A 14,519-nucleotide genomic window follows, 5' to 3' on the forward strand; every position below is an offset into this window, starting at 1 on the left:
AATTGTATCATATGGAAACATGCCAATGACCTTGAATGTATGGAACTGAATGTATTCCTCTCCCCTCATGATTATTGGATTATATCGACCATCGACATCTGATATCTTGTTTAATGACCATTTAAATGCCTTGCTTAAAGAATGTGATCATAAGGCGATTTCAATATAAACTGGAAAACAAAACTTGCAGGAAAAAACTCAGAGATCACAGATTATTTCAACCTGACTCAAATAATACAAGGTCCAACAAGAGTAACACAGTCATCCCAGACTCAAATTCATCTGGTGTTTACTAACAGACCTGATCGAATAACTAAGTCCACTAACTGACTAACTGGTTGGTATATCTGACCACAATGTTACATTGGTGGTTAGAAAGCAAACTAAAAAGAGATTTAGGAAACATATTAATGTGCAACAGTACGATCAAAAAAATCCTGAAAAGTGAGCAGAGTAACTAAGATGCAGCTATAAGTCAAATTGACTAGTCTGATCTGTTAAGCAATGAAGACCCAGAGTCTGGATACAGAACATTTCTGTAAACTACTGACAAAGTGGAAACCTCTTTTACTCGGAAATTTAAACGTTAGCCAAGACGGAAACCTCTCTACCATGGCTCAACGAGGACCTCTGGAGGCAGATGAGAGAACGGGATCTTTCCTTGAAAAAAAGCACCGAAGAGAAATAAGGTGGTAAGGAATATTTAAAAAAAGCAAACGCATAGTTCTTTCTTAGAGTGATCAACGAAGCAAAATGAAATAGCAAAGTGGTTTGGGAAAATCTCAACAAACCAACAGGGAGAGAAAAAACATCCTGAATTAAAGGTTAATGGGATTCTAATTCAAGACTCCGATTTCATATCCACCACCTTAAACAATTTTTTTTGCTGATTGTCAAAGAACTGGCTCAAATATTTTCAACCAAGTCCACAGTTCTCACTCCCATAGATGATAATAATAAACCAATATTCAGAATTCCTGAAATCTCAGCGTCAGCTGAGTATTACTCGCTTCTTCAAGAGCTCTAGAACCAAATATTGTCTAGACACTGTATTCCTGAAGAGACACAAATATTCTCTGATTGCCCCTATTGTACATCTAGTTAGTCTGTCCATCAAATATGGGTTCTTCCCCAATGCTTGAACGTCTGCTGCAGTGATACCTGTTTTAAAATCTGGTGACCCAACACTGGTGGAAAATTACCAACCTATACGCGTTCTTCCAGTGCTATCAAAAGTAGCTGAAAGATGGGTGGCTGATCATCTGACTGATCACCTCATTCAGGGCAACTCCATACATCAAATGCAATTTGGATTCACAACTAACCATTCTACCGAAAGAGCCAATTGCTATTTTCTGAAATACATTCAATCTAAACTGGACATAGGTGGTGAAGTCAGCGCAGTCTTTTTGGATCTTAACAAGGCCTTTGATACTGTGAATCATGAGGTCCTCCTAGCCAAACTATCCTCCCTTAATGTGTCCACTGAAGTTATTAGTTGGATGTATTCCTATCTGACAAACAGAAGTCAAAGGGTTAGTTTGGGGGACACTCAGTCGGACTCTTTACTATAACATTGGGGTCCCACAAGGGTCAATATTAGGCCCCCTTTCTGTTTACAATCTATATAAATGATCTCCCACTTACTTGCCCACAAGTTAACATGCAGATGTATGCAGACGATACAGTTCTGTATGTACACTCAAAAAATAGACAACTAATTGTAAACAAGTTAACTGAAGCTATGGTACATGTTTCTAAATGGATGACTAATTATTGCCTGCATTTAAATAAGACTGTATGTACTTCTCTAAGAAATCCATTGATTCTTCCCAACGAGCTGTTCTTGTTAATGGAGAGAATCTGAAACTTGTGTCTAACTTCAGGTATCTTGGTGTCATTTTGGACTCCAATTTGACATTTAAGAAACATGTGATGGTGGTTAAGACGGTCAAGTTTGGATTATCCAACTTTAGGTTTATAAGACCTTCCCATCCTCTGGAGGCCGCCAAACTATATAGGCTATGATCTTCTGACAACAGAGATATTGCCTCACATGCTGGTCACAAGCAGGAGCTACTATTCTGAAACCAATTGAATCACTCTACAAACACTTCAGATTTTTGATAACAAACCAAACAGTTACCACCATTGTCATATCCTTTACAAACATCATTTATTCAGTCTGGATAGCTTTAAGCAGTATGTAGATGCAAGCCTTGTCTTTAAGATCCTGCATGGTCTTGGCCCTCCACCCCTATGCAGGCATATCATGCTCAAGGAAAGCACCTCCAGGATAACAAGGGCAGTAACTAGAGGGGATTGCATTGTCCCTTTTCAACACAGTAAAATCGGTCAATCTGCCTTCTCTGTTAGAGCTACAATATACTGGAATGCAATGCCCATGGACTTGAGAAGCTGCACTGAATATTTTTTTATTAAAAAAATATGGCTAAAATCTATCCAAACCTGTACACATGAGCTATCTGTGGTTCCTCATATGTAAGACGACAGTTGATGATAGTGTTGTTAGAATGATATACTATTGGATGTAATGTATTTGTATTTTGTATTGTTTGTGTGAGTATTTGTATAGTGGCTGTGTAAAGTCCCTTACCTGCTCTGGGTCTACGGGTGCAAATGAGCTTTTGGCTAACCCCGGCACATTTACATGGATGATGCATTATTGATCGCAATCGACCGGTTGGTAAACACTGCTACAGACGTTTTTATATAAAAGACCCAGACCCCTTCGGGACTCGCCCTTGTCTCACAAACACTGCTCTTGCTCAGCCCCCGTTAATCACAGACTAATTGTTGGCATCTACGGATGCAAAAGAAATACACTCATCTAATGGTACAACACAGAAGTCCGTAGCTCAAACACTGTTTCAAAGGGGTTAGAAGTCAAACCCGCCGGTGGGACTCACTGGGTTAAATCTGAGTACTAATAGGCCTCATTTCATGTAGAACGTCTGTGCCTGCCTGCCATACAACAGAGCTAGTGTTATTTACCAGAAAGCTCAGGTTATTTTGGCTGCGTTTACACAGGAAGCCCAATTCTGATATTTTTTCTACTAATTGGGATTTTGACCAATCACAATCTTTTTCAGAGCTACACTGATTGTGAGAAAATGAAGAAGAAAAAAACAGATCAGAATTGGTCTGCCTGTGTAAAAGCAGCCTTTGAGTCAACTGTGGAACCAGTTTTTCTGTGAAGCAGTTAGTTAAAATATACCAGTAAATAGTTTGGGGTTTGCAGTGCAGCCAACACACGCCCATTAGATTCCATCTGAATATGGTTGTATAATACACTTGACAGTGATGCTTCTTTCTAAAATGGTTCAAATAAGACTTATGCCAACAAATCGCATTAATCCTTTTTTTTTTTTTTTTTTTTACACACAACCTATTTTGTCACTAGCAGGTCATTACAGGGGTCTTCATTTTTGTCATGTGAAATATTGCTTATTGTGACAGTGTAAATGCTTAATCTGCATTACCAGTCATTTCAAAATTAAGTTCTACAAGCCCTAAATAAGAAAAATAAACTAACATCTTATGAAGTAAGCCAAATATGTAAAGTTGAAGTCGGAAGTTTAACGAGTCCTATATCGACATAACCTGAAAGGCCGCTCAGAAAGGAAGTCACTGCTCCAAAACCGCCATTAAAAAGCCAGATCGTACTTTTTGGAGAAATGTCCTCTGGTCTGATGAAACAAAAAATAGAACCGTTTGGCCATAATGACCATCGTTATGTTTGGAGGAAAAAGGGGGAGGCTTGCAAGCCAAATAACACCATCCCAACCGTGAAGTACGGGGGTGGCAGCATCATGTTGTGGGGGTGCTTTGCTGCAGGAGGGACTGGTGCACTTCACAAAATAGATGGCATCATGAGGCAAGAAAATGATGTGGATATATAGAAGCAACATCTCAAGACATCAGTCAGGAAGTTAAAGCTTGGTCGCAAATGGGTCTTCCAAATGGACAATGACCCCAAGCATACTTCCAAAGTTGTGGCAAAATGGCTTAAGGACAACAAAGTCAAGGTATTGGAGTGGCCATCACAAAGCCCTGACCTCAATCCTATAGAAAATTTGTGGGCAGAACTGAGAAAGCATGTGCGAGCAAGGAGCCCTACAAACCTGACTCAGTTACACCAGCTCTGTCGAGAGGAATGAGGCAAAATTCACCCAACTTATTGTGGGAAGCTTGTGGAAGGCTACCTGAAACATTTGACCCAAGTTAAACAATTTAAAGGCAATGCTACCAAATACTAATTGAGTGTATGTAAACTTCTGACCCACTGGGAATATGAGAGAACTAATAGCTGAAATAAATAAATCATTCTCTCTAATATTATTCTGACACTTCACATTCTCAAAATAAAGTGGTGATCCTAACTGACCTAAAACAGGGAATTTTTACTAGGATTAAATGTCAGGAATTGTGGAAAAACTGAGTTTAAATGTATTTGGCTAAGGTGTATGTAAACTTCTGACTTCAACTGTATAGTGTCCTATCATTTAAGCCACCTATGTCACTGTTCGAATCACCTGTAGTAATAAGACCCACAGAACACACCAATGAGGTTTTAGGCACCTACGTTATTATAAATAGTATAAATCGACCCTTTTGAGGAAAACAAATGCCACTAGTTCTCCCCCCAACATTGAATTGCTGCAGTCAAGTTTTGTCCCATCCTCTTACACCCCCCCCCCCCCCCCCCAAACACACACACACACACACACACACAGTAAGTAAACAGCATTTGAAGTAAAACAAAGAAAGTGCCATGCCATCATTTAGTGAGAATAACTAAGGTCATGCCCCTTGTTTGACATTCGTCAGTCTTCAAAACACAATCCTTACACAAACCATTTTTATGTAATGCAGTATGAAGGAAGGTTCTGTCCCAAATGGCACCCTATTACCTATGTAGTGCACTACTTTTGACCATGGCCCATAGGGCTCTGGTCAAAAGTTGTGCACTATATAAGGCATAGGGTACCATTTGGGATGTAGTAAAGAAACATTAAGAACCGACAATATGGATGGGTACACGGGAAAGCAACAGAAGCTCCAGTCTCTCTTTGAAAAATCTTCTCACAACTACTGGGATGGAGCGTGCGGATGGCCGAGAGTTGTGAGAGACTACTCTTTGAATAACACCCTCCCCAAGCGACAGTCTTTCGCACTATAACCATTTTTACCAGAAGAATCACTGCTGTCAATGACAACATTCTCCTTCTTTATAAAGTGAGCGATACATTTCCCTTCCTCCCACAGGGATTCAGTCATGCAATTTAGTAAAAACAAATATCCCTTCTTGGTGGTAGTGGACCAGGACTGCAGGCTGACTACAGGCATAGGCCAGAACAGAACAGTCTCTGTGTGGTGGTAGTGCTGCATAGCTCCAGCCAGTCCTGGGGTGTATTCATTAGACACCAAACGGACTGAAACACTACCAGAACTTGTTTAATAAAAAAAAAATAACACTTGTTTTCCTTCTACGTTGCAAAACGTTTTCTCTAGTGTGCCCTAATATATACGACCCTGGCCAGTGAGCCTCCAGCGTCCCTCAGCGCTGGCCGGTGTAGGCCCGAAACCAGGAGGTGACGGATGCTGCTGCTGAGGAGATCATGCCCCCGGCCTGACCCACGGGCTGGGACACCTGCATGGCCGTGCTCTGGGATAGGTCCATGGGTTGGGAGGGGATGTCACAGAAGCGTGGGCTGGGGACCGTTTCCCAGTCTGTTCCCAGGTCTGTCTCCTCATCCGTCACCATCTCATCCCCACTTTCCTCCGCCGGGCCGGCCGCCTCCGGCTCCACAAACTCCATGGAGTCCTCCAGGTCAGCAGTCACCTCGTACGGACCCGTCCTGCACAGAGAGGAGAGAGTCAGGCGGTGTCCCAAATAGCAATCTACTTATGACAAGGGATCTTCTTACCTGCCCAGGTTTTTGTTGTCAGGAGAGACCAGGAACATGATGTTCCTCAGGGTGTGGTGAGGGTGCAGTAGCTCACTCTCAACATGCTGCACAGGAATACACACAACTGGTTAGTGGCGTGCATCTCCAGTGTGGGCTGATACATACAAGCTAGATCAATCATGTAACAAAGTGATTAACAGTAGCACGGCCTAGAACCCAGAAGAGAAAGCAGCAGCACAGTGGCAAGGAAAATATACTGCCAGAAGGAAGAAACTTCTAGACGAACCATGCTCTGTAGTACCTGTGAGAAGCAGAGGTGAAGGATGTTGGTGTTGAGCTTGGTGACAGCCCGGGTGAACCTGTACCTGCTCAGGCTGTCACCACAGAACTCACTGTTACACAACTTCTTGGGCAGATTGACATCCAGGATGTGAGAGAGGATGTTGATGAGCTGGGTAGCAAAACAGAGGGCTGCACTGATGGTGTGGGCTGGGTTGATGTGGTCCAGCTCTGGAAAGGGAAGCTCTTCATGAGAACAAGTAGCCTTGGCACAGTACAAGTCAACATTGCAGATTGGTCACCTCTAAGGACTAGATGTTCCTCTCAATCGGCTAGTCGTTTGTCCTTGTCACATCTCAAAAGACAGATCATTTGATTATGATGTCTTATTTTGGTGAGAGTGTGGAGATAGAAAAGTACACTAAAACATATAGTAAAATGTATGCACACACTGTACTGTGAGTCCCTTTGGATAAAAGCCTCTACTAAATGGCATATATAATTATTACATACAACATATTTTGCTATAACGTCCTACCGGGCCCCTCGTTGGTGCTCTTCTCCTCCACCCAGCTGTAATAGGGGGAGCAGTCCCCGTTGCTGGGCAGCGTGACCATGGGTCCGGTGATGCTAATGGAGGTCTCTCCATTCTGGTCATCCCAGATCCAGCGCCCTGACAGGTAGGTGGTGCGGCGGGCCTCAGCCAACTCACTCACCGTGCTGGAGGTCAGGGCCAAGTCACACTCCGACAACACGTCTGCTGGGTCCCTGAGGGAAAGGAGCAAAGAGAGGGAGAGACTGTCAATACAGGAAGAGCATCTCTATAACTAAGTCAAACAGCAGATGAGAGGTCCCTCAGCAGGCACTTTCAAATTTGAATCAAGAATCAGCTGACCCAAATCCTAAAACAACAACCAATGTCTCAAATGGACAGAGAGCCTTGGTATCGGTGCTGTCCTTGAAAACTAAAGCCCAGCTTCATAATGCTGGCCAGTCATGGATGGAGTAATATTTAATACTTGGCTCTAGCCAACGCTGTATGACAGTGGTTCTCAAAGCTCTCCTCAAGGACCCCCTGCTGTTCCATATATTTGATCTAGTCGAGAGCTAGCCCACGTGATTCAACTTGTTAACGTATCATCAAGCCCTTGTTTCGGTGAATCGGGTGAGTTAGTGTAAAATACACTTCAAATAAACTTGAAACCATGGCAATGCTTACCTGCTACCCTGTTTCTCCTCCTGTGTGGGGAAGATGTGAGCGGTGAGCTCCAGGATGTGTCCTCTGCGGACCTCAGCCAGGTGCTCCAGACGACCCTGCAGCTCCTTGCCCCTCTTCTCCAGCAGCTCTCCCAGCCGCCGGTTGTGTCTCTCGATCTTGTCCCTCTTCTCCTGATGGCGGCTGGCCCGCCGCTGCAGCCTCTGGCTCTCCTCTTGGGAGCGAAGCAGCAGGTCCTTACCTGGGAGAAGAGGGAGAGATAATAAGTTGATTGACTAATATGGGTCAGGTGGCAGCCTATTCCTTATACAGTGCACTACTTTTGACCAGGGCCCATAGGGCCTGCACATATAGGGAATGGGGTGCTATTTGGGATGCAAGCCAATGTCTTGCACCATTTCAGGTTTGCCTGTTGTCTTAGACAGGCTACATAAAGACATGGGTATGAGGAAGAGAATAAATCAAGATGATTATTTTAATCATGTACAATATAATAGAACAGTCAAATAGTGCATTGTCATTTACACTCACCTCCATATGTATTTGGACAGTGAAGCTAACATTTTAAATTCGAGATCAAATGTTTCATATGAGGCGACAGTACAGAATGTCACCTTTTATTGGAGGGTATTTTCATACATATCTGTTTTACGGTTTAGAAATGGAGGTGATTATCACTGATTTGAATGTCTGATTTGAATGTCCGTCAAGGCCATGTAACTCACCACTTTTCACCTCTTCATTCCCACAACCAATAGCCTCCTTCAGCTGCTCTATTTTCATCTTGCATGACATGATCTTCCATTTCTGAATGAATGAAACAATACAAATGCTAAGGGTAGATGGGAGTTGAAGAGAACAGGCAGGCTATTGATGCATTTGAAAAACATACCTCACGTAGGGCAGCGTAAATTTACGAGAATTTATATAAATATAGGAGGTCCTCGCCTCATAATTCAACTTACCAGCTGATCTGCCTGGACTTTCTTGTCCATGGCTGTAATGACCCTGGAATGAAGAGTAGAGTGTAATATCAATATGGTTAATATAAACCATGGAAGGTCGGAATGCAAATGCTTGAAAACTGCAAAGTATTATTTAGCATATTCAAGATAACTGCAAATATTATACTGTACATCTGTTGGAAACGTTCTTTCTCCTCCTTCAGCATTTTAAGTCTTTCCAATTTTTCAGTGTATCTAGGAAAAAAATTGTTACCATTAGAAAACCAAGTGTTACTTTTGATGACATCACTGCAGAATTAGTAAATTACGCGTTCTAAACAACTGAGAACTCGGGGGAAATATGAGCCCTGACTGAGGAAAATCGATTTGAACGGTCATCCAACTCGGAATTCCAACTCCGGAACTCGGGCCTCCTTCTAGAGCTCCGACTTTCCGACCTGAAGATCACTGACGTCATGATTTGACCCCGTATTTCTCCGAGTTCCTAGTTGTTTTGAATGCGGCAACAGTGCCCACTCCAAGCAGGTGTTGGCAAGAGTGTGGCCTAGCTTTTTATTTAACTAGGCAAGTCAGTTAAGAACAAATTCTTATTTACAATGCTAGGGAGGCCTACTTCACACAAACAAGTTGAGATGTAATGTACTTTAAAAAAATACAATGTAGTCATTTGATTAAGAAAAATACAAAAAGTATGTCAGTCACAGTGGAAGTAAAGTATTAATAGTTATTCGCGACTACAAAGAGTCATGACGTAACGATGACAGTTATTTTCCGTTTCAAGACACTAGAAAGTTAGTTACTGTATGTACTGTGTTGAGCAGGAGAAAGTTGGTGCTCAAATGACATGATTCAAAATAACATATAGCTAAGTGTTGTGCAATCTAGGCCAATAACGTTCCGAGAACAGCCTTACTGTTACATGTGTAAACAAGCTAGCTAGCTAGCTGACGTTTTGCTAAAGGTGTTGGTTGTAGCTAAACAACATAGCTAGCTAGCCAGCCAGTTTGATTGATTGTTGGTAGCTATTAAATGCAATGTTAGCAGATGATGCATAGCCAACATTTCAAAGCCTGTATTTAGAGCTGTGTTATTAAGTTAGCTGAATGTAAACACGCACCGTTCAGGGTTTCTACCGTCGAAGTATATGAAATCGCCTGCATGGATGCATCGGGCGCACGTCAGCCTGCGCCTGGCGGTGTTGCAGAGGGGACATCGCTCCACGGCGACATACAAACCCTCCGCATCGTCCACAGACTCCACCATTTGAGACCCAGGGGAACCTGTGGTGGTTGTGGAGTGGAGGAGGTGCGAGCGAAGCTGTGGCCGAGCCCCGGGCAGCGCTCCCAAAGTCCCTTCGCCAGAGCGGACTTCGCTTCGCAGTGAGGATGCCATGATGAACTGCCGTTCAAGCGCTAGCTAAATTCTAGCTACTGGTATCGAGTCTGAGTTGTCACTACTTATTGTAAATGTTACGGATATATTTACCACCGTAATGCCGTGTTCAGTCATGGATTAGATTGCTGCTGTTAGCTAGCCCGCAGCAAACTGTGGCACTGTATTTTGCTTGAGATGGTTTGTTTACGTACGTATGGTCACGTGGGCATATGGATATTCCATTTGCTGTAGATTTACAAAACATCTACTGCATGATGTATAACATGCAAACTTCTCTTATTAGAAGGTCCTGTATTCCATTACACAAGTCTGTTACAAGTTGCCCATCGACACACTTTATTTCACAATCTAGAAGTGCAACACACAACATTAAACAATTTAGGACGCATTTCTTTTACACAAATGAAGATTAAGTGCATCAAATGCTTTCATCGTCTTCACACAAAAATCAGCACTTCATTGCTTTCTGAATCCCTTCAGAATGGGGTATATGTTCTCAAAGGCTTCATAGATTTCTCGACGTTCTTTAGCTCCTGAAAGAAAATGGAGAGTACGTCTGGCTACATGTTACGTGAACATTAAATCAACATTTCTTTTTCAAATATGAAAGGCAAGCATGGTCATCACAGTACCGTATTAGACACGTTCAGGTAGGTCCCTCCCTGTTAGGCGTAACAATCAATACCCAGTTCAGTAGGTGGCGGGCAATGTAGAAGAGCAACCCGGTGAGAAAGTGGCAGAACCAGATGTTATGTTTGAATTAGATATCGCGTGGAGTGGAAATTAGAAGGATTGGATTACAGTGGCGAATGCAAAAGGAAACGAGAAGTAAAGTGGAATCTAGTAAATCCAAGCCTAGTTAGTTTTTGGTCAGAGTAAGGGTTTTGCATCGATGTTACCTAGGAGATCCGATTGAAGTCTCTACCAATTGTGGATGAGGTGGCATTGATGAGAGTAATGAATTAGGTTTATTTTTTTGTGTATCTATGGAACAGAAGGCGTGTGCTCTGTGCCTCATTAAAGAGATCGGATTGGAATGTGTCGAATGTGGATCTTCGAAGCAGGGAGCCTAGCACGGCTGTGATCTCTGGGGTGGCACTAGAAGTAAAAGCAAAGGATATACAGTATGTGAAGAATTGGATCAAGTGGTTGGTGCACACAGACTGACCCGCATGGTGGATGGAGTGAGGAAGCCCACTCCTTTTATTTTAAAAGAGTCTCTCCCTTCTCACGTGTATTTCGGTTGAATGAGAACCTTGGTGCCAGAAACCCATGCAGTGTTATTTATATGTCGGGACCCCAGTCAAATTAATATTTTTTGTTTCAATACCTCGTACAGTAGGTGGCGGCAAGACACCAATAGGTATAGTCTGCCATAAAACCGTACAATAATAGGCGTATTGAATACACATGCAGTAGCCAAACATTGAACGTTGCAGATAGAAATGCCATGAATAGAGCCGACACGATTCCATATGCCAGAGAAGCATTTGTTTTACGTAGCATATTTCTATCGGAATGTTCTACAACAATGTCCTGCTAAACCCGCCCCTGTTGTCAACATACGTACCTGTCAGAACCACTTTTCCAGACACAAAGATCAGTAACACAATACGTGGTTTCACCATGCGATAGATCAAACCAGGAAACAGTTCTGGCACATAACTAGAGGGCCAAAAGGCATCACACAGTTAGTTACAGGAGAATAGGTTGCTCAGGTCTGGAGTATATTTGAATATTCTGTGAAAACAGATTATAAAATACACTAGTATTCAAGCAACAAAATGGAAGAGTCACTGACTAAAGGATGTTTGCAAATTGTTGTCTATAGAACAAACGCTCTATATTCCTTTAATTTTTTTACACTCCCCCACATGGATTTAAAAGGAATGGACTACTGGTGTGTGGAATATGATGGTGGAAACTTTCCTGCCATTCTTGCACCAATGCATTGCTTTTAAACGCACAAGAGGGCATGAACAAGTGCACACTTCTGGAGAAGGTTAGAAAGGCCTAACACAGCCAGTAAATATACCTGCTGAACTGCTGATGATCCAGCAACAGACCCTCCAGCCGGATGGGGAAGCAGACGTCACAGCTCCCTACCATGTTATGTATCTTGAAGTCTAGGAATTTGGCAGGAAAGCCCAGCTTCTGCAGCACTCGAGCATACTTGCGGGCAGCTAAGCGACACTTCTCCTCACTGTCAGAATAGAAAGCAAAAACAGCATAGTGGCATTTCTCAAGTAATGAGAGGTACATACCTAATGTTTAAATGTAGTAAAACAAAAAAAAACAAAAAAAATCAAGGACAGGGCCCTGGAAATGAGTTTGATACTGGTGTTCAGTAGGGCACACTAACACCACATCTAGCAACATAAACAAAGTGGACTTTTATTGGAAAGTTCAGGTAATATCTCAATTTAACTCAGTTTCTAAACAGTTTCTTTCTACTGAACACAACCATGGTTCATACTGTCCTTACGTCTCACCTCTTGGCTCCTGTGCAGACCATCTTTCCAGAGCTGAAGATGAGCGCTGTGGTCCTAGGCTCCAGTATTCGCATAATGACGGCGTCAAAACGCTGAAACATGAGTACAATGCCCACATTATGATAATGGAAAACTAAAGGTCTGATCGTGACCAATTACCATCATTCAGGAAAACATAATTTGGAACAAGTTACACCATACTGTATATAAAACTAAGCATAGACTGGATATACTTGAATACCTTGGGGTTGTACTCCGCATTTCTGGCTTGTAGAACAATGGACTTCAGGTCCAGTGGGCAGGCCAGATTCACTGTGGATACAATATTCCTGGGCATAAACAATAAAAGGGCTCACATGCAAGCACTGATCAATACAAGTAGGGGCCAATCTGACATTGTACACTATTCCCTATTTAGTGCACCACTTTTGGCCAGAACCAACAAAATTCCCTCTGTATAGTGCACTACTTCATTTCCCAGGGCCGTATTCATTAGTGCAAACCCTAGTATTAGCAAAACGATTCACAACAGAAACCATTTAGATAGTCAAGGGCTACTCCAAACTCTCAGTTCAATTACACATAAGAGTCATTGGATGAAGCGTCTTATGTAGGGGGGAGTTCTGATAAGAGCTGCGACGCTCGGTTTGAACATTAAAACGCACCTCTTGCAGGTACAGTTTTGGAAGCATAAGGACCTCATCTTTCATGTCGGCGAGAAATAAAGGTTAAATTGAGAAACACCTTTATAGGGTTAGGGATCCCGCACAGCCATATTTCCATGTTACAGCGCTTGTTTACAGAAAACAGACCGAAGACAGAGTGGACTACCTGTGCTAATTAGTTATCGGCATCTCCAAACATCTGTGTGTAAAAGGAAGACAGATGCCACAAACGTGTCGTCACTGAAAAATACTGGTCGGCCGCAACTGTTAAAACAGTGTATATTATGCATTTGCGAAATTATCTTAATGTGTTATGAAAGTAGATTTATGTTTCAAGAATGGTACCACAATTGAGAATCGATTCACATTCAGATTGAGCATTTGGCTGTTTTTGCTTCCATAGCCAATTCACCCTTTAAAACAGAGCATGTAAGGTCATTGGGCTAAGAAGTAACGTTACTCCTTTATTCCAATATTGCGCTAAGTTTGGAGTAAACCGTTTACGTTGCAAAACGTTTTGCTAAGATGTTACAATCACCTGGGTTGTATTCATAATGCACATTACGCACTGTAACATGGGGATGATTCCAGAACTCTCAGCCACTGGGGTCACGGGTGTCATGGGACAGAAGGTAGAGGCTCCCAGCATGGCCACCTTTTTAGGGTCAGTCTCAGCAGACCCCTCTTGCCTATAGGCATCGAAGACGCCACTGTCTTGTGTCACGTTAGCATTAGAAGCAGCATTTCCACTGGTCTCTTCCGGCAAGCAGCTGAGATCCAGATCTTTCCCGACCTCCTTCTCCGGATGGCTCAAGGAGGAGAGGTAGGACGGGTCCTGAAGCTGAGGGGGGCCCTTCATGCCCAGACACAAGAAAAAGACAATGGAGAGTGGAATTACATGGATTTTTTACTATAGGCTTATTGAAGATTAAAAACCTGCTGGTTGAAATCTCAAATGTTGAGGTTAATTTAGCTGAATAATAAACTGTTTCTCCCACCTCCAAAACACTAGATTGACTGCTTTCATAATGCCCTTGACACTGGCAATCAGGACCACTGTGCATGTAGGGTACTTACTGGTACATTTACAATTGGGTCATCCAATGCTGAATCTTCATCCATGATTGATCATGTAGAAACAAACACGATTCACTTTTAAACACCACTGGGAGCCTTGGTGGTGTTCATTGATTGACAGACAGTTAAATTAAGTACAGGTGTGAATACTTTGTAGCAAACGCCCATGCCCTGCAGGAGTACAATATGGTGTAATTGCAGACCACAATTCGGGGCGTTTCTTGATGTGGGCATTCCTTGATCAGGAAACGCCAATTGGTGTCTGCCATTGGTTAGTCCATTGATACCTGCCATTGGTCAGTTTCGGTGTTATGAGATTGGTTTCTTGACACAGATGATTTGTTTACATAGCAGGTTAGGAGAATGAGGTTAAGGTTAGGAAAATAGTTAGGCTTAGCTACAATACTACAGTTGTCAACAACTGTTGTCCCCGACATGAAAGAAACTGCCAGGGACCAATGGCGAGCATGACATCAAGGAAACGCCAATATTAACAA

The 14,519-nt window shown here is 42.6% G+C and overlaps 2 protein-coding genes across 2 annotated transcripts; both read right to left on the reverse strand.

Annotated features, from left to right (window-relative positions):
• Window positions 1-2,151: 2,151 nt before the first annotated feature.
• Window positions 2,152-9,964, reverse strand: atg14 (autophagy related 14). The gene is made up of 9 exons (XM_014194791.3): window positions 9,511-9,964; window positions 8,565-8,627; window positions 8,394-8,436; window positions 8,154-8,235; window positions 7,432-7,669; window positions 6,751-6,980; window positions 6,235-6,443; window positions 5,952-6,037; window positions 2,152-5,882 (listed from the first exon to the last, which is right to left on the reverse strand). The coding sequence occupies exons 1-9, from the start codon at window positions 9,783-9,785 to the stop codon at window positions 5,582-5,584; spliced, it is 1,527 nt and encodes a 508-aa protein (XP_014050266.1). The 5' UTR covers window positions 9,786-9,964; the 3' UTR covers window positions 2,152-5,581.
• A 136-nt stretch (window positions 9,965-10,100) lies between these two features.
• On the reverse strand, window positions 10,101-14,189 carry tbpl2 (TATA box binding protein like 2). Its single transcript, XM_014194801.3, has 7 exons — window positions 14,023-14,189; window positions 13,515-13,798; window positions 12,522-12,609; window positions 12,281-12,372; window positions 11,824-11,991; window positions 11,359-11,453; window positions 10,101-10,321 (listed from the first exon to the last, which is right to left on the reverse strand). The coding sequence occupies exons 1-7, from the start codon at window positions 14,065-14,067 to the stop codon at window positions 10,245-10,247; spliced, it is 849 nt and encodes a 282-aa protein (XP_014050276.1). The 5' UTR covers window positions 14,068-14,189; the 3' UTR covers window positions 10,101-10,244.
• Window positions 14,190-14,519: the final 330 nt, after the last annotated feature.

This window comes from Salmo salar, chromosome 01 (assembly GCF_965601325.2).
Source record: "Salmo salar chromosome 01, fSalSal1, whole genome shotgun sequence".
In the NCBI taxonomy this organism is placed as follows: Eukaryota; Metazoa; Chordata; class Actinopteri; order Salmoniformes; family Salmonidae; genus Salmo; species Salmo salar.

Bases quoted from the DNA above. Each gene is read 5' to 3' on its own strand.
- atg14 (XM_014194791.3), bottom strand. From the start codon at position 9,785: ATGGCATCCTCACTGCGAAGCGAAGTCCGCTCTGGCGAAGGGACTTTG. The intron at 6,981-7,431 runs GTAAGCATTGCC...CCTTTCCCTCAG, and splicing joins GAGGAGAAACAGGGTAGCAG to GGACCCAGCAGACGTGTTGT. The intron at 5,883-5,951 runs GTAAGAAGATCC...CTCTCTGTGCAG, and splicing joins GACAACAAAAACCTGGGCAG to GACGGGTCCGTACGAGGTGA.
- tbpl2 (XM_014194801.3), bottom strand. From the start codon at position 14,067: ATGGATGAAGATTCAGCATTGGATGACCCAATTGTAAATGTACCA. The intron at 12,373-12,521 runs GTATTCAAGTAT...CTCATGTTTCAG, and splicing joins ATGCGGAGTACAACCCCAAG to CGTTTTGACGCCGTCATTAT. The intron at 10,322-11,358 runs GTACGTATGTTG...ATTTTCTTTCAG, and splicing joins TGGAAAAGTGGTTCTGACAG to GAGCTAAAGAACGTCGAGAA.